Source organism: Actinia tenebrosa, unplaced genomic scaffold (assembly GCF_029948245.1).
Source record: "Actinia tenebrosa isolate PJP-AT-01 unplaced genomic scaffold, QUT_ActTen_1.0 PGA_scaffold11__36_contigs__length_13525064, whole genome shotgun sequence".
In the NCBI taxonomy this organism is placed as follows: Eukaryota; Metazoa; Cnidaria; class Anthozoa; order Actiniaria; family Actiniidae; genus Actinia; species Actinia tenebrosa.
In genome coordinates, this window is record NW_028292571.1 from 6086052 (window position 1) to 6105840 (window position 19789).

Consider the following 19789-nt stretch of genomic DNA (forward strand, 5'->3'; position numbering starts at 1 on the left):
GTATAGAAACATTATAAGGCCTCGTCCACACTATGCCTGATAAATTTGAATCCGAATTTTTATTTATTCGGTTAGGCCTACCGTCCACACTACCGTCCGCTCTATTTTTCTTGTTCTGTATAGTGACACCATAACACCATCTTTATAGCGCAAGAATATAATAATTTTCGCTAAGCTCTATTTTTCTTGTTTTGTATTGTAAAACCAATAAAATACGTTAAAAAATATATATCTAACTATTATCGCAAAATGCCATTTCATGCATGATTTGCCATCAATCAGTTCTTTGTACTATTGGAGGGAGGCCGAGGCTGGAGCTTCAGATGGGAGAGTCATCAGTCAAAAAAAATAAAACATTTGTGTAGAGTCCATAGCTTTTTATTTTGACAAAAGCAGTTTCCTCGTTGAAGTAATAGGGACACGAATTTCTTGCCGAGAAAGTGGCAGGGCTACAATCATTTTTTAAAGGGAGACTAGCACGAAAATCTTCCGAAATTTAATTCGGCTGAAACTTCAATGGAATAATCTTTAAGGGTTTAATAATCACTGGTTAAAGTTTTTTTCTTTATATTCCAATGGGAAGTATTATATTTTTACGAATTTCTATAGGTGTCTGTGAAGTCATACACTCAACACTTAACATTGCTCCATACATTTCTTTGTAAATAACTTCATGTTTTACTTTCATTCTATTAAGCCCAGCAAAGGTCCGCTTAGGGACTTAACATACATAACTTGTGGTTAGAATCATTTTATGGTATCTTTTCTCCAATGCTGTTATAAAACTAGAAGATATTTTGATTACAAAATACAAAGAAATGTATGGAGCGATGTTTAGTGATGAGTGTATGACGTCACATACTCCTATAAACATTTGCAAAAATATAATACTTCCCATCCGAATGTCAGGGAAAAAAATTAACCAGTGATTATTAGACCTTTAAGGGTTATTCCAGTAAAGTTTCAGCTGAATTAAAATTTGGATGATTTACGCGCTAGTCCCCTTTAAACGTTTTCTTCGAATCCTATATCCCCTAAGCAACAAACAGTTGGAAACCTCAGAATTCCAATTAGGTCCGTTAGTAATAACTCGCCCCATGGGTCCTATAGCGTGCACGTGGAAACGACTCGGTAGAGTTCAAAGTAACTTTGAATATGTCGAACAACAAAGGAATTTACATACGATTTGAAAAAGAAGGATAGAAAATAATTGTATGTAAGTATTAGACTGAACATGATCCGGTTTAATAAATAGACATGAAAGAAGACCATAACATTACTACTAATGCGTGTATTAGTCTAACATCGATACAACACGGGTTTAATGACTTTAACAATTCAAATTGCTTGCGTGCATTCGGCTGGAAAAAGGGGGAGGTGCCAAGAACAATGATTCAACTATATAATGGATGGCAGTTACAAGCTAAAACACTCAAGCATCAGACGAGAAGACGAATCGAACAGAATTCAAGAAGCCCAAAGAACGACTTTAAGGTAAGTTCTTGTTATTTTGTAATTTTTTCTTGGAAAGCTTACTCACAGGGATTTGGTTCACTTAAAAATTGGGGAATATGAATGAAGGTTAGGGTGGCAGTACTTCACTCGCCGGCGCTAATGTACATTAGATCATGATACTCGCTCGGTTCTATTCCTGTACTTGGTATCTCACAAGAGTAGAGTTTCAACACAGCATATCTCTTTTACCCTCGCTTTTAATTCCTGTAGGTTTAATATGCAGTTCTTCAACTTTATTTAGCACAAGCTTCGTTTCCGCGGTCAAAACAAAAAGTTGTACGTTTATGGGTTCTGTTCATACGGGACGACTGAGCTATCTGAACAAAAACTACTCGTACGCCTGCATAGTCGGGCAAATTTGGAACCGGCCCGTGTAAATAGAACGTATTTTTTTAGAATTAAAAAGACGGTTGGTGTAAACGGTTTGTACAAGATAAAAAATTCCGTTAAAAGTTCGTCCGGTACCATGTTAAAGCGCCATAGTTATTACTTGTTTATACACAAAACAAAAATTCCTAAATTCCATACCGAGTTTGCCTAGCCTTGCCAAACTAGAGGTTGTTCTGGAGGATTTGATAAAATTCGACCGCAATTAATTTTATTTAATCAATTTTTCTTGGACTAAAATATTTCGTAGACTCGTATATTTGACCATACACACAACTTCGAAATCAAGCCCAATAATTTTAGCTGCTATTCTTTGATTGCACGTTTTGATCGCGGCTATGGCATCCATTGCTAACGGCACCTCAATGTTGGCCGCCATGTTTTTTTTTTCTTTTGACTCTCTAGTGAATGCTTGCAATATGTTTATATTTGGCATAAGTTAAAGTGCATGTCGTGTACTGAGTTAATCATCAATGGCTTTGTATCATCAAAAAGCGCGCAAACTACGGTTTTCAGTTTCAAAGCGCGCGTTCTTAAGTTTAAATTAGAATGAATTTAGCATAATCATTTTGAGCGCGAATTATAACGATACAATCTGTTTGGGCGGGTAAAGGATTAATATTAGTCAAAAATAATCAAAAATAAGGCTCATTACGTTGACGTTTCTTAGTGTCTGCTATTTTCATCTCATTTGATGGAGTCTAAATTCATACCACGAAACGTTTTTTTCCAGAATTTTTATCAAACAAGATTCGCATCTCTGTAAATATTCCCCGATACTCAATGAGCCTGAGGCGAATAATTGTTAAATAATATATTCATATATTAATATCATTTTACACAGCTCAATGGGAGAGCACTGTAGTAATTTTTAGTGATTCAAATTCGTGTTTAAGTCAGTAAAGTCTATCTCTCTACTATCATTACTTTATGAAACTTATGCTACACTCATGGGCGCGCAATTTGCATTTGTTCTTGCCGGACGTGAGAAGGGTTTAAGCGTTTTCTTACTGGACTTGTGAATAAACTCAAGTACGTTAAGGCCTGGGTTGAAGGACATCTATAGCTAGAACCATTTTATTATTCTTTAGTCATTTCTTTCTGAAACCTCGCCAAAATTGGCATGTACACTTAAGTTTATGAGCTAAAGGATTTAGGAAGAAAATGGTAATGCGGTCACGTGACCTTGATCCTAACTACCATGCATCCGATTTTTGCATTTAAAGTGGGGTGACGTTTAACATCTGTATATAAAACTTTATGGTATATTTTCATTCTTCCTAGTAAGAGGTATATGAATCTGCCCTAACACCTGAACTACGTACGTACCAACGATGAAACGACATAAAATAATCAATCAAACAGAGAGCCGCCGAAACGCACATTCATGTGATTCTGATTTCTGTGCACGCTAATTCGCACGCTACTGATCATTTAGTTTGCTTCGTTTTGTATTTTAGCTCAAGATGATGAAGATTCAGATCGCTGCTGTACTAGTCGGTGTTCTTGCTGTAGTCATGGTAACTGCAAAGGACGAAGGTAAAATAGAGAGCCTACTACTAGACTAGCATCAGCATAACCCTCCCTCCATCCATGCACCCTATGATACAGACTCACTGAGGGGTCTACCACTGACCACATGTCGTTCCCTCCTCTTGTTTAACGGTTGCCCATGAGCTAAGAAGACTTATGAATATAGATATACCACAGCTAAAAATAATATTTTTGTCAAGAGAATGACACTCCGTCTAAAATACCAGGAAGAATAAGGTCTATTGCAAAGAAAGCAGAGAGAAATTGCGGTACTTCTGTTTTCGAGGAATCCTATCGCATAAATGTTTTTTTTTTTCCCCTCAGGTTGTGAAGACGCGCGAGACGAAAAATACTGCGACCAATTTAATAAAAATGGCTATTGCCAGCGGTACCAAAACTGGGCCTATGAGAGATGTGCATCTACCTGTGACATATGTGCCGGGCCTAGTAAGTATTCATAATTGAATTCCTTATTATAGCTTTTTCAGAATTGTAGCAATGCGTTGAATTATAGGAGAATTTTCAGGGAGCATTTAACAAAGATTTAGTGACATTTCATGCATCAAAAAACATAATAAATTTTGAAAACTAACACGACAATTAAGGTTTCCTATATATGACTAGCTTTTCACTATACGCAAGCGAAAAAGACGCCATATTGATTAGCTACAACTAAGACAGCCCCCCTGATGCAACGTGTTATGCGAATCTGGAACTCGATAGACTAATAACTCCTGATTATTTAATATTCTTAAAATCGATTCTTTTGGTTAAATTCTTTTGATTGTTTTTTTTTTCCTGTCAAACGTGGCTCAACTAACGCAAATGAGCCTGTAGTCACAAATCCCAGCGGCATTAGTCCAATGATCGAGAATAGGACTATGCAATATCATATTCATGGGTTGCAAGCATTCCCTAGAGAGTCAAAAGACAATAACATGCCAGCCATTGCGGTGACGTTAACAGTGGATGCTAATGAGAAATCTTTTGTTAAATGGCACAAACATGGCCGCGATGACGTAACGTGCAATCTAAGAATAGAGCAGTTTTCGCATGACTGTGAAAGCTCAGTGTCGTATGCGTGCCGTGACAGTGATGTTTTCTAGAATTTTAATTGGCTGATTTTTTCACGCGCTATGTGATTGGTTTGGCATTGCCGTGACCTTGGCGTGACCGTGTCCGCGCCGTGTTTATGCCGTGTTTCGGGTATTTGATTGGATGGAGAGTAAATTCTCGTCCAATGTGATTGGTCTGGCGTATCCCTTGTCGTGTCATGGCCGTGTTCGTGCCGTGAATTTTTCACAGTCATACGAAAACTGCACTAGTAATGGTATTTATTTGTCTATGCAGAATGTGAAGATAAAGAAGGTGAAGAGTACTGCACATCAAAAAAGATATTTTGCAAGCGTTTTAGCAGCATGAGGGAGAGACTCTGCAGAAAGACTTGTGGTACTTGCACAGGTAATACTGAAAACATGTTTGTGAAGATTTAACTTTTCCCCCTTTAGTTTAGTATGTCAGCTGTGTCAGTGTCTGTGAGTCAGTGTCTTTTTGTTTGCTTGCTTAAATTTAATTTGTATATTGCTTACTATCAATCACGTGACTTTTTGGAGTTGACTGGGGGGCAAACAAGCGGTTGACTGGGGGGCAACTAGCGGATACTAAGTCAAAACATATCAAAATAAGTCCTCAAACTATTGTATTTGACTATTTTCACGACATCAAATCAGAAAACAAGAAATCAAAACAACTTCCAGGATTCTACAAGCTATCAAAAAAGAGCTATTACCGGAAGTGACGTCTATTGATAGCAACCTATTTTTCATGAACTAACCAATCGTACAATGGAAACCTCATTTTTTCAGTCAAAGGATAGACCATGGTATCTACTTATATACAGACGGATTCACGATATCTCTTCGTACCTCCTGAAGAAAGACTCGAAGTGAAAAAGACTGTACCATATGTACCTTTGAAGTGCGTTAATTAAGGAAAGTTCATTTAATATGCCGAGGGGGAAGGGGATGAAGACTTCTCCTCGAAAACTCCTTTTACAGGACGCCCTTTAGGACTGAACTAAATTTCCGAAGCCTCTTCAAATAAACAACCCATGAAAATGTCCAAATTCAAATTAAAAGCCCCATCCAGTATATGCATGATCCAAAATATTCCGTTACCCACCCCACTTGGCATATTTTAAAAATGAGCTTTCCGTTAAGTTCTTTTCATTTCCGCGTGAATTTTAATAACTAACCGGCCATAGACTAGCTATACCATTGATACAATATATTATAGTCATGAAACCTGTGTGATTATTCAATAAATAAAAATCGTAAGCAATACATGACTCTCTCGTTATCTCTAGTAAGTAGTGTGCATTTACTAACTTAACAAAGATGATTAATAAGATGATACTAAGATTTTTAGTCTTACAGTGCGCATATACAACTATCTTTCTCCCTAGTACAGATGTAAGGAGGGAAGGAGTGGTATGGGTGGTTCAGTAATAGAGATGTGCCCTGGGATCTGGGAACCTTATCTGATCTACCTCGTTCAAGACCCGGGGGGGAGGGGGGAACTCCCATATATGGACTATACGGGGATGATCCGCTGAACATTAACAGGGTATGGTTTTTCGAGCTTCTTGTCATAAACAGGGTATGCAATTTCACTAAAGTTCCAAATTTTTTCCTGAGTTTCTTGTCATATTCAGGGTTTCTACTTTCGTATTGACCGAAACTGGTTATTATGGTCGTAAAAAACGATACGCAAGATGACATGATAATTGAAACAGGAACTCAGTGCAATTAATTATATCTTTTGTCATAAACAGGGTCTACGAATTTGAGTTTTTTTGTCATAAACAGGGTACCCCTTTCAGAATCCCAGCGGAACACCCCTACCCAAATCCTGGCGGAGTACCCCCCCCCCCCCCCCCCCACGGGGTTCAAGACAACACTGTAAATTATAAACCCTATCTAAGAATACAATGAAGCAGTGTTGATGTTGTTCTTTAAAGCGCGCTGCACACTTGAAGTTGAGTGCTGAAAATTGCTTAGCGTCAAAGGAAAAAAAACGGTTTCGACAAAAATCAAAATTGAATATCCTATCTAAGACTTGAAAATGCTAGATAGCGCTGACCCCAAAACAGTGTTTTTACAAAGAGAACGCATAGATATGAGTCGAAAACTGGTTCCCCAAATATATAAAACCGAGCTAGCCGAGCGACAATAGAAATATCACGGTATAGAGCAAGGAATACGATGATTGAACGACCTGATAACGGCAAATAAACAGCAAACTAAACAAAAAAATGCATACCTCGATTGTTTGAACTGTTGTCGGCAGTTTGGAAAGAAGTCTAGGTTTCTGGAGCTTTGTTCACAAACGAATTCTTCAGTTTTTTGCTGTCTGAAGGCCACACCGGTTGACTATGCAAATAAAGCTAGGTTCACTCGCTTGAATAGGAAATGAACGACCCGTGGGTATTTGAGGTGCACGTGCTTTTCACTAACTGTCATACACCAAAAAGCGTGGATATTCAGCTTTATAGGGGAAGACCATATATCCGTGAAACAATTTTACATACTAGAGTGCAAACAATTAATCCGTGAAACACTAATTACTAAATAGTACAAAATAATGCTAATTAAGCAATAGAAAACAATGGAATTTTCATGAAATTGTTCTATTTAGTATTACTAAAGTTTCAAGGTTATATTGTTTGCTTAAAATTATTTAATTATCGACTATTTTCTCATAAAATAGCTAAGAATTATATGTCGAGCATTAACCAAAGAAAGACGCCGGGTTAGGTATTTCTTTATGTTCTTCTACAGTAATATTCTCTATTTTTACAAAATATCAGCAATGTAACTGCATATCATAAAATAAATCTTTGGTTTTGTTTCACGGATATATGGCGTGGACTGGAGTGCATACCAAATATTCGTGTAAAAATGTACAAGAGCTAAGTTTTGTAGCTCTACGATAGTTTACTGAGCTTACTAATTTGTGCAAATTTGTGCAATTTCTTTCAAAGTTTTTTACGGATTTATGCTAAACGGCTCTAATAGTTTATCACTAATCCTACACTCTGATTGATCCGCCTGCTAGTGGTCTCAGTTTTAGTGATAGACCAGTATTAGCGAGAAATGCAGGTATTGAAAACAAAAGCAATGCAAAAATAGACTAATTTAAACACCAATTTTATGGGGAATTCCGGCCATGATTCTGCTATAGAAGTCTAATTATTTTAGAATAAACCTACCCATCGATCAAATAAATGGAATCGATGCAAACAAGTTTGAAATTAGGTTTAAATAAGAAAAAAAAAAAAAACATTATCCCGCCATTAGTTTCTTGAAACATGATAAATTGTAATTGTAATTGGGGAAAACCTGTAATAGATTCCTAGCCTCTCTTATTTGATCTCTTATTATTCAGCGATACGTTTTATAGTCTCCTTTCTTTAACCCACTAGCTATTGATAAGCTAAGAGTTAGCTATAAGTAAAATAAAATAAAGTCACATGGTTGTGTACAAAAAGGTTATTTCCTGCAGTTACAGAGCATCTTTTTAATAGCAACCCTAAATTCTCTTCCTCTGACACAGTAAATCCATGGATTGAAAGCTGAATGAAGAAACGATACGGAAGCAGCCCACAGCCAGACGAGGTTCAATTCGTATGCACGACATTGATCCTTCGCCACTAACAGCATAGCAAACACTACCATCCCAGGAAAAAACAGCAAGAAAAATATACTTGAAACTATTAAAGCTGTAAAGGTAGCTTTCTTATTTGACGCCGTCTCGCTTCGTGTCGGTCGCGATGATTCAGGTCCGCTTACAACCGACATTTCACGAATTTGTCTGACTTGCCGCCTTGCAACAGCCGCCATTTTGAAATTGCAAAACAATATAACCACAAATGGTATTCCTACCGTCAGTATAGAACATATGAGCCAAAAGACTTCTCGAGAGTCGAAATCCGTATAGAAAAAGAGTGTAGCAGAGAAAAGGAATGAAAATACCCAAATAAAAACAACAGCAATGAGGCATCGTTGGTTCGTGACGAGTTCGGGGTACCTCAACGGAAAGCTGACGGCAATATATCGATCGATGGTCACGGCACATAGACTGAACGTTGTGGCTGTTAACGTTTGAACCCATAAAAAGTTTTCAATCTTTGTTAGGATGAAGAAAAAGTTTGTCGGAACTTGATCATCTTCGTAGTTGTGTACAAAAGGTATTAGAGTATAGATAGGGTTCATTGTGAAAGCAACAAGCAAGTCTGCAGATGACAGCGATGCTAAGAAATACATGGAAATCTTCCTCAAAGAACGTGTCTTGTAAATTGCAAGAAGGACGAGGATATTGCCCCCGGATGCTAGGACATAGCAGCAACAGTTTAAGCATATCAGAGCAATCTGTGAAGATCTTGACAATTTTCCATTTGGACAAAACAGATCATGGAAACCTGTTGTAGTTGACGGTGGAACAGATGTAGTTTGGCTGGATGGGTATTCCATTTGGCTATAAGGAGTAGTGTTTCAGCTGCAGAAACCTTCAAAGAAAAAAAGGAAACAGATTGTTTCAAGATCCCTGGGAGCAGTGCAGATTTTGGATAAAAGAGAATCGGAGGGCACTGAACAGGATAGAAGAATAGGAAGGAAAACACTAAGGCCAAGTCCGCACTAATGCGTTTTCGAATTTGCCCTCAACAGCGAATTTACGCTCCGAAATGGGTTATCAAAGTGGATGCGTTTTCGATAGCTTAAGTAGTCATCAAATATTCAATCTGGTTATTGGAAATCATTAAAACTTCATTTATCCATTAATAATTATTATTACATACCATTTCATCACCCATGCAAGCAAAAATTAAGCACTTTTAAATTGCGGGGAAAAAATTAAAAATCATCTGTTTGGCAGTTCAACATTACCTACCATTTTGCGAGAGACGGTTTGATAAACAACCTTTTAAAATTAAACTCAAAACACTTCATTATAACTAATCTCTGTGTTCAATAAATAATATTTCAAAGCCGACAATGAGGACAGGACGGGATTTCATTAATTATTCGAGAGGTTATTTGTTTAGGATTGAAAGACTTAAGAGACAGATATGTCCCTGAACTGAATTATTTTTGATCCCGTCCAAGGACTTGAACAAAAAATTAATTCAGTCCTTTCACAGGACTTTGCCAGGTTTCAAGTAACATCATGTGACCCAAAAAATAGCCCATTGATAGGCTGGTTTCCTCATGAATTACTAATGAGTATGAGATGTATATATAATGTGCCAGTAATTGTAATGTTTGTTTTGTCGCGGCTGTTTAAATATGCGAACAGCGGTACTTTGATCATCAATGGACTAAATGTATACAGAGCTTCGAATTACAATGCGAAACTTTTTGAAGAACGAACTGATTTATGTATTTTTTCGTGAAATATTCCTTTAGTCGACCCTAAAAACGCTGTTTTTTATCTTTTATTCACAATTCATATAAATTTAAAATATGTGTATATATATATATGATAGTTGTTTCCTGTGTTTTGACAAAAAATATCGTACAAATATCCTGTACTATATCAGTGACACACAAGGAGTACATACGGAGCTTCGAATTACAATGCGAAACTTTTTGAAGAACGAACTGAATTATGTATTTTTTCGTGAAATATTCCTTAGTCGACCCTTAATAAACGCTGTTTTTTATCTTTCGTTCACATGTACAATTCATATAAATTTAAAATATGTGTATTTATATGAAAGTAATATCCTGTGCTATCAGTGAAACACAAGGAGTTCTCTTTCAACATTTTAAAAGATTCAAATTTTATCATACTAAAGTTTCCACAAACTATTCCGTAATATTTCAGCATTCCTACAATATTTTGAACTATTGATTTCCATATAAATCTTACTGAAAACTCCAACGTGTCTAGAAAAATACGTTCGATGTTGAGTATCATTAAGTTTGTGTATGAAGTTTCCGGCCCCTTTTCTTGATGCTTATATACATTTCTACAAATACCTTTACTCGTACAGTTTAGTATATATATATATATATATTTCAATTGAAAAATCCTTAGAAATCTTTTCAAAATTTCAATATCTATGTAACGAAAAACATGTATGGTAAGGTGTAGCTGACAGAAGTCTTGTCATTTCTTTAAGTAAAAAATGTTTCTATCCTTCCTTCCTTCCTTCCTTCCTTCCTTTCTCTCTTTCTTTCTAAATTTCCATCCATTGGCAATCCTTGCGTATGGAAACTTGATGACAAAACGAACACAATAAAACTTTCTCGGCTGCCAATTCAAAACAAAGTGTGTCTTACGAGAAGTAAACTCGAATGAGCTTTCATAAGAGATGCGGAAAATACGATAATATTCTAGTTACGACCATTTGAAGCAAAAAATTTACCTTGAAATTTTGAAATCGTGCCTTCTAGAATAAAAGTGAAAAAACTTCAAACGAACCAGCTGGCTATCGTCTTGTCTTTAGTTTGATATGCTTGCTGTCTATCTGAAATACAATCCTTAGCATTTTTTTTTTAAGGAAGAACAGTGACACTTCGAATGCATTAACGAACTTAGGTGCACATTATTTGAACGTGTTAATATATTTATCCAAGACACACATTCCATGTGGAACTTTCTTATTAGAGGATTAGTTCAATTAATAATTCATCCTTCAAGTATTATTTAGATCAATCATGAAATTTAAAAAAAAATATGATTCAATTCAAAGTTAGATAGCCCGCTGGCATCGATCTGTAAATCACACAGAGCCATACAGCGAATCAGTAATTACGAACTTTCGCAGGAAACTAGAATTTGGATATCAATGAAAGGACTGAAATTACTCTCAGCGTGTCGTCTTCAAATATCCTCTTCGAATCTCTTTATTATTAAGATTCCATTTGCAGTGTTGCATGGAAGTCATCGAGAAATATATATAATACTAATGCGTTGTAATAAATCATCACCGATTTTTTCAATTAAGGTGGTGGGCCGGTACATACCCCCTCCCACCTCAGCGACCTGTTCAAATGCTCGATACTGGGGATCTATAGTGGCAATTTCAATGCACAAATATGTTTTTAGCATACATGCAGACAAACAGCCCTTTCATTTCTGTGATTTGGCTTTTAGTTTTGGAGATATTTGGGGACAAAATCTAAGTTTTCACTTCCAGAGGTGGTGGGTACCGGGTAACACTACCCCTCCCCCCTAAATCTGTTCTCGTGAGATGACAATTGTTTTGCCCTCATCCCTAAGCTGGATACAAATTTCAAGAGCATACTTGAAGGTTCTTTCTATCTTTCTTTCCTTCCTTCTTTCTTTCTTTCTTTCTTTCTTTCCTTCCTTCCTGCCTGCCTGCCTGCCTGCCTGCCTGCATACTTGAAGGTTCTTTCTATCTTTCTTTCCTTCCTTCTTTCTTTCTTTCTTTCTTTCCTTCCTTCCTTCCTTCCTTCCTTCTTTCTTTCTTTCTTTCTTTCTTTCTTTCTTTCTTTCTTTCTTTCTTTCTTTCTTTCTTTCTTTCTTTCTTTCTTTCTTTCTATCTATCTTTCTATCTATCTTTATCTAAATTGAACTGTGTCACTTTCCTAGATTTTAAAAAAGCTTTTGACACAGTAAATCACTCCATACTTCTCCACAAATTATACTATTATGGGATTGCAGAAGAGTCGATAAAGTGGTTCAAATCTTACCTCACAGATCGTAGTCAGAGATGCTACATAAACCATACCTTATCTAGCTCTAGAACACTCGATTGCGGCATCCCTCAAGGCTCAATCCTTGGGCCATTATTATTTATTATTTACATAAACGATCTGCCAAATAGTGTCAAATTTTCAAATGCTAGAATGTATGCTGATGACACAAGTCTCACCACTTGTGGCACATCACAAAAGACTCTATTTGACGAGGTGAACGCTGATATTTCCAATATTCATAACTGGTTGAAAGCTAACAAACTTAGCTTAAATTCAGCTAAAACAGAGCACATGTTTATTGCTTCTGACGATAAATTGAAAAAAATTACCTCCGAACCACACATATATTTAAATAGCAAACCAATTACTAGAGTCTCTACAGCAAAAACTCTGGGTGTTGTGATTGACGAACGGGTGTCTTGGGTTGCTCATATTGATTACATTTGTAAAAAAATATCCTCTGGATTGAGTGGCATAAGACGAGTCCGCGATTACATCCCCTTGGAGACAGCTATTACCATATATGAGGCTCTCGTTTTACCTTGGTTTGACTATTGTGACGTGGTATGGGATAATTTACCAGTAACGTCTGCTGAAAGATTGCAAAAAATGCAAAATAGAGCTGCAAGAATAATAACAAAAAGCAGCTACGATGTCAGATCTAGTGATATTTTAACTTCTTTAGGCTGGAAAAGCTTACAAAGAAGAAGAAAGGAGCATAAAGCAATAATGATGTTTAAGACTTTAAATGCACTTGCACCAAAATCTGTAAGGGAACTCTTTTATTTTCAAGAAAATACCTACGATTTTCGTGGGTAGAGAGAAGTGCTTAAAGTTACCGAAACCCAGCACTGAGTTTTTAAAAAGAGCTCTCTCTTATGACGGTGCAAAAGTGTGGAACTCGTTACCCCAAAGTGTCAGACTGTCCAATAATTTAAAATCTCTTAAGAGGAATCTTTCGTCTGTTGGTCCTTAACACTTTAATTACTATAATATTTTTGGGGGGTAGATGAGAATTTATTTCATAAATCTGTCTATATATTCTTAACGTTATTATTAATTTTTTATATATATTACCTATGAACTCGGTTTTCATGAAAACCAATTTGTACATTGATGAAATTTCCCGAGATTAAATAAAAAAAAAAAGACATCTCTCTTTCTTTCTCTCTTTCTGTCTCTCTCTCTCTCTCTCTCTCTCTCTCTCTCTCTCTCTCTCTCTCTCTCTCTCTCTCTCTCTCTCTCTCTCTCTCTCTCTCTCTCTCTCTCTCTCTCTCTCTCCAAATGCTAGAATGTATGCTGATGACACAAGTCTCACCACTTGTGGCACATCACAAAAGACTCTATTTGACGAGGTGAACGCTGATATTTCCAATATTCATAACTGGTTGAAAGCTAACAAACTTAGCTTAAATTCAGCTAAAACAGAGCACATGTTTATTGCTTCTGACGATAAATTGAAAAAAATTACCTCCGAACCACACATATATTTAAATAGCAAACCAATTACTAGAGTCTCTACAGCAAAAACTCTGGGTGTTGTGATTGACGAACGGGTGTCTTGGGTTGCTCATATTGATTACATTTGTAAAAAAATATCCTCTGGATTGAGTGGCATAAGACGAGTCCGCGATTACATCCCCTTGGAGACAGCTATTACCATATATGAGGCTCTCGTTTTACCTTGGTTTGACTATTGTGACGTGGTATGGGATAATTTACCAGTAACGTCTGCTGAAAGATTGCAAAAAATGCAAAATAGAGCTGCAAGAATAATAACAAAAAGCAGCTACGATGTCAGATCTAGTGATATTTTAACTTCTTTAGGCTGGAAAAGCTTACAAAGAAGAAGAAAGGAGCATAAAGCAATAATGATGTTTAAGACTTTAAATGCACTTGCACCAAAATCTGTAAGGGAACTCTTTTATTTTCAAGAAAATACCTACGATTTTCGTGGTAGAGAGAAGTGCTTAAAGTTACCGAAACCCAGCACTGAGTTTTTAAAAAGAGCTCTCTCTTATGACGGTGCAAAAGTGTGGAACTCGTTACCCCAAAGTGTCAGACTGTCCAATAATTTGAAATCTTTTAAGAGGAATCTTTCGTCTGTTGGTCCTTAACACTTTAATTACTATAATATTTTTGGGGGGTAGATGAGAATTTATTTCATAAATCTGTCTATATATTCTTAACGTTATTATTAATTTTTTATATATATTACCTATGAACTCGGTTTTCATGAAAACCAATTTGTACATTGATGAAATTTCCCGAGATTAAATAAAAGACATCTCTCTCTCTCTCTCTCTCTCTCTCTCTCTCTCTCTCTCTCTCTCTTTCTTTCTTTCTTTCTTTCTATGATACACGCTCATTTTTCAATATATTTGAAAATGTGTTAACAAAAATAGATTCTGAGTTTAAGGAAATTTATATCCTAGGGGATTTAAACTGTGATTTATTATCTACTAATATTAATCAGCAAACCCGCTATTTGAATACGACTGCTGAATTGTTTCAACTTACGCAGTTAATCACAGAACCAACTAGAGTCACTGAAAAAAGTAAAACCCTCATTGATGTGATCTTAACGAATAGCCCAGATAGGGTAGTCCGAAGTGGAGTGGTTCACATTGGTATCAGTGACCATAGTCTGGTTTATACAATACGGAAAATAGCAATTCCGACAAACAACAATCACTGTAAGATCTCATTTAGATCGGCTAAAAACTTTGACTCCGACAAGTTTCTTATGGATTTAGCAACACTCCCTTGGGATTGTTTGGATAATATGACATGTGGGACAGATGGAAAGAGTTATTTCTCTCTGTTCTTGACTCGCACGCTCCGATCAAAACAAAACGAATAAGAAACAAGAAGTCTCCCTGGATGACAACTGATTTGAGGAAAGCTATGTACGATAGAGATAAAATGAAACAAAAAGCTACTCAAACGAATTCGAGGGACGACTGGAGTGATTATAAGTCTATTAGAAATCGCGTCAACAACGAGATAAAAAGAGCCAAGAAGTCATATTATGAAAATCATTTTGCACAAAATTCAAAAACTCAAAGGAGGTCTGGAAAGCTATTAATGAAGTCCTCTCACGAAGGACTAAATCTGGCTCTTATGTAACATCTATCAAAACAGGTGATACATCGATGTGTGACTCGAAGGAAATAGCTGAGGTATTCAATTGTCATTTTTCTGAAATTGGGACTAAATTAGCTTGTTTAATTCCCGATGGACCGACTGCTTATAATGATTATCTAATTAGAATTGGCTCAACATTCACCTTACGACACACATCAGTTGATGAACTTATGAAAATCATTAATTCTATTGACGTTAAAAAAGCGACAGGTCTTGACGGTATACCATCTCATTTCATCAAGATTGCTTCACCAGTAATAAGTCAATCACTAGTGAAGCTATTCAATCAATCAGTTGATAAAGGGATTTTTCCTAACGGCTTGAAACTTGCGAAAGTTACGCCAATTCATAAAGCTAATGACAAAGATGATTTGAATAATTACCGTCCCATTTCGGTCTTACCTACTATTGCTAAGATTTTCGAGAGAATAGTTTTTAACCAGTTATATGAGTATCTAAACTCAAATAATTTACTTTCTCAAAAGCAGTCGGGATTTAGACCGCTTCATTCGACTACTACTGCACTCCTAGAAGCCACAACGGAGTGGCTTACCAATATGGATGAAGGTAAATTGAACTGTGTCACTTTCCTAGATTTTAAAAAAGCTTTTGACACAGTAAATCACTCCATACTTCTCCACAAATTATACTATTATGGGATTGCAGAAGAGTCGATAAAGTGGTTCAAATCTTACCTCACAGATCGTAGTCAGAGATGCTACATAAACCATACCTTATCTAGCTCTAGAACACTCGATTGCGGCATCCCTCAAGGCTCAATCCTTGGGCCATTATTATTTATTATTTACATAAACGATCTGCCAAATAGTGTCAAATTTTCAAATGCTAGAATGTATGCTGATGACACAAGTCTCACCACTTGTGGCACATCACAAAAGACTCTATTTGACGAGGTGAACGCTGATATTTCCAATATTCATAACTGGTTGAAAGCTAACAAACTTAGCTTAAATTCAGCTAAAACAGAGCACATGTTTATTGCTTCTGACGATAAATTGAAAAAAATTACCTCCGAACCACACATATATTTAAATAGCAAACCAATTACTAGAGTCTCTACAGCAAAAACTCTGGGTGTTGTGATTGACGAACGGGTGTCTTGGGTTGCTCATATTGATTACATTTGTAAAAAAATATCCTCTGGATTGAGTGGCATAAGACGAGTCCGCGATTACATCCCCTTGGAGACAGCTATTACCATATATGAGGCTCTCGTTTTACCTTGGTTTGACTATTGTGACGTGGTATGGGATAATTTACCAGTGACGTCTGCTGAAAGATTGCAAAAAATGCAAAATAGAGCTGCAAGAATAATAACAAAAAGCAGCTACGATGTCAGATCTAGTGATATTTTAACTTCTTTAGGCTGGAAAAGCTTACAAAGAAGAAGAAAGGAGCATAAAGCAATAATGATGTTTAAGACTTTAAATGCACTTGCACCAAAATCTGTAAGGGAACTCTTTTATTTTCAAGAAAATACCTACGATTTTCGTGGTAGAGAGAAGTGCTTAAAGTTACCGAAACCCAGCACTGAGTTTTTAAAAAGAGCTCTCTCTTATGACGGTGCAAAAGTGTGGAACTCGTTACCCCAAAGTGTCAGACTGTCCAATAATTTGAAATCTTTTAAGAGGAATCTTTCGTCTGTTGGTCCTTAACACTTTAATTACTATAATATTTTTGGGGGGTAGATGAGAATTTATTTCATAAATCTGTCTATATATTCTTAACGTTATTATTAATTTTTTATATATATTACCTATGAACTCGGTTTTCATGAAAACCAATTTGTACATTGATGAAATTTCCCGAGATTAAATAAAAGACATCTCTCTCTCTCTCTCTCTCTCTCTCTCTCTCTCTCTCTCTCTCTTTCTTTCTTTCTTTCTTTCTTTCTTTCTTTCTTTCTTAATAATAATAATAATAATAATAATAATAATAATAATAATAATAATAATAGTAATAAATATAACAATGTTTGTACAGGAAGCACTCATCAAAAAAGTTTTTTTCAAAGAGGTGTTTTTTTTAGAGGTCTTTCGTTCTCTCTGTCACTCATTCAATGATTCATTCACTCATTCACTTATATTCATTCCTTTATATGATCATAGTACTAGTCTCAAAAATATTAACATTCATTTCATTTCCGGCTTGACCACGACATTACGTTCACATCCGATCCACTAGGGTTTTTTAACCTAGTCTTTGATATTAAAAATTGAAAATACACGCTTTCAATTTATGCTAGGATTATTCAAGATATTAGATGAAGTCCATGATTGAAATGACCTAGCTTTTGCCATTATTGTCTTCGTTCTCCTTCATTTTCTAATTTCAAATGTCTACTCAGTGTAAAATTTTTTTTTGCTTGATAGAAAATTTTCACACCGAAATACACGGAGATTTCCAGTGAATATTAGCATTTTCTTGAAATGTTTATGTGGAACAGACGGGATGAATACCAAAAGAACAAACATTATTAGATCATTTCTGTGTAATGATCAGGTTTTCTATTTCTTTGCAGAAGTCAAAGCACAGAGTTTGCTCCCTCCATTATACTCTTGGCGTAACATGATGTTAAATTAAGTTTTCCAGTTTTATCTGTGAGTTAGTCGTATACGTACCCTGACGTTGATCAGCCCAGAGATTGTTTCAGGGCTCTATCTGTCAGATAGCCGTGCCCTGACTTAGATCTACCTAGAGGTTGTTTGAGGGTTCTATTTGAGAGTTAACCTAGCCTTACTTTGATCAGTCCAAAGGTTGTTTTAGGTTTCAAACTGTGAGTTAGCCTTACCCTCATTTTGATCATCACAAAGGTTGTTTCAGAGCTCTTATCTGCCAGATAGCCGTACCCTGACTTAGATCTGCCCAGAGGCTGTCTCAGGCTTACTATCTGTGAATTAGCCGTGCCTTGACATTGTTCAGCCCACTGAGAAGTCGCCGTTTTGGCAAGGTTTGAAAAAAATTACATATATATATATTTTTTCAAAGAAAGATCAATAATAAACGTCGAGAAAAGAAAACTGATGCGCCTTGCTTATATACAAGACACGAAATTTTAAATTTTCGATTTTCGCGTGAAGAAATAAAATAAAGAAATAATATATTGACAAATATATTTTTATCTGCATTATTACTGATATATCATTACCTTCTCATCGCTGATTTTCCGATACTATTTGCAAGAGGTATAAGCTTTCAACTGTCGCCCAGAAAAATCGTCAACACGAATATTAATGCAAAACCTTTCAAAGAGGAATAATTATTTTAAAGCTGCTTATGATCTGCGACACATTTTCCTTTCTACGGTGAAATCGAATTGTCTAAAGTATTGAATAAACTTGTTTATATTAAATAATATAATTAGCACTAAATGTACAAATGATTATACACACACACATATAAGAAATGAAATAAATATAAATATATAAAATGAGGAAATAAAAAAATGTATTCAAGAAAAATTTGAAATACTCGAATAGTTTTAAGTAAATTAAATTAATAACTACCTGATTTGAATCGTGGAAACTGTGATATATATCTTCTCTCGACACCTGTATGTCCGAGAAGAATTGATGAACTTAACTTGTATGTTCAGTTTGTCGGCTAGGAATTCGAAATTTTGATGATCAAGATTTGTGCGTTTTTTTGGTATTCCTCTCATCATCTATTCATTCCGTTCTGTTGCTTGTTGATTGAGTCTAAGATAACAATCATTTCCGAAATAGATTGGTTGACAAACGCTTTTAACATTGTGTCGAAAATTTCCACTAGTTAAATTGAACTGGACGTTACTAAAAGAGGGAATGGGGAATGACTGGGAATAAGGAATGTAAGACTGGGACGAGCCCTCAGCGGTATTACCCTTAAAAAGTGTCATGGCGCTTGCGCTTGCAATCTAGCACTTTTTATAATGAAAAATTTGCCAAATATTCCACGGCAGTGGTTCGTAATCGTACTAAAAATGTTCGATAAAAAGGAGAGAGATAATCAGTAAGTATTACTTTTAGTATTTAGATTCATATTCAGCTAATTCATGACTGTTATTGTCGCGACTAGCATTGATTTTCCGTCTGTAAAGTAATAATCCTTAAAATTGGAAATAACGGTTTTATTCAGTGTACGTTCATCAACGTTGATGATATTAAATGCACTAGTAAAGTAGTTGTATTGAATATCTTAGGCTTGGATTAATGGTGTGCAGTTCCTTTTTTTTTGTTTTGTTTTGTTTTGTTTTGTTTGTTTTGTTTTGTTTTGTTTTGTTTTGTTTTGTTTTGTTTTGTTTTGTTTTGTTTTGTTTTGTTTTGTTTTGTTTTGTTTTGTTTTGTTTTGTTTTGTTTTGTTTTGTTTTGTTTTGTTTTGTTTTGTTTTGTTTTGTTTTGTTTTGTTTTGTTTTGTTTTGTTTTGTTTTGCTTTTGTTTATATGTATATATATAAATCCAGCTCAATCCATTCGATAACAC

At 35.7% G+C, this 19789-nt stretch overlaps 2 protein-coding genes across 3 annotated transcripts; one reads left to right on the forward strand and one right to left on the reverse strand.

Moving 5' to 3' along the window:
• Positions 1-1243: 1243 nt before the first annotated feature.
• On the forward strand, positions 1244-5777 carry LOC116295931 (uncharacterized). The gene is made up of 5 exons (XM_031703886.2): positions 1244-1494; positions 3363-3441; positions 3760-3882; positions 4786-4896; positions 5301-5777. The coding sequence occupies exons 1-5, from the start codon at positions 1258-1260 to the stop codon at positions 5309-5311; spliced, it is 561 nt and encodes a 186-aa protein (XP_031559746.1). The 5' UTR covers positions 1244-1257; the 3' UTR covers positions 5312-5777.
• A 2204-nt stretch (positions 5778-7981) lies between these two features.
• LOC116295934 (histamine H2 receptor-like) lies at positions 7982-19679 on the reverse strand. 2 transcript variants are annotated; one of them, XM_031703890.2, is made up of 2 exons: positions 18836-19679; positions 7982-9001 (listed from the first exon to the last, which is right to left on the reverse strand). In XM_031703890.2, exon 2 carries the CDS (start codon positions 8964-8966, stop codon positions 7986-7988), a length of 981 nt encoding a protein of 326 aa, XP_031559750.1. In that variant the 5' UTR covers positions 8967-9001; positions 18836-19679; the 3' UTR covers positions 7982-7985. The 2 variants fall into 2 exon arrangements, with proteins under 2 accessions (XP_031559750.1, XP_031559749.1); XM_031703889.2 differs by lacking the exon at positions 18836-19679 and adding an exon at positions 18121-18396.
• Between the last annotated feature and the right edge of the window lie 110 nt (positions 19680-19789).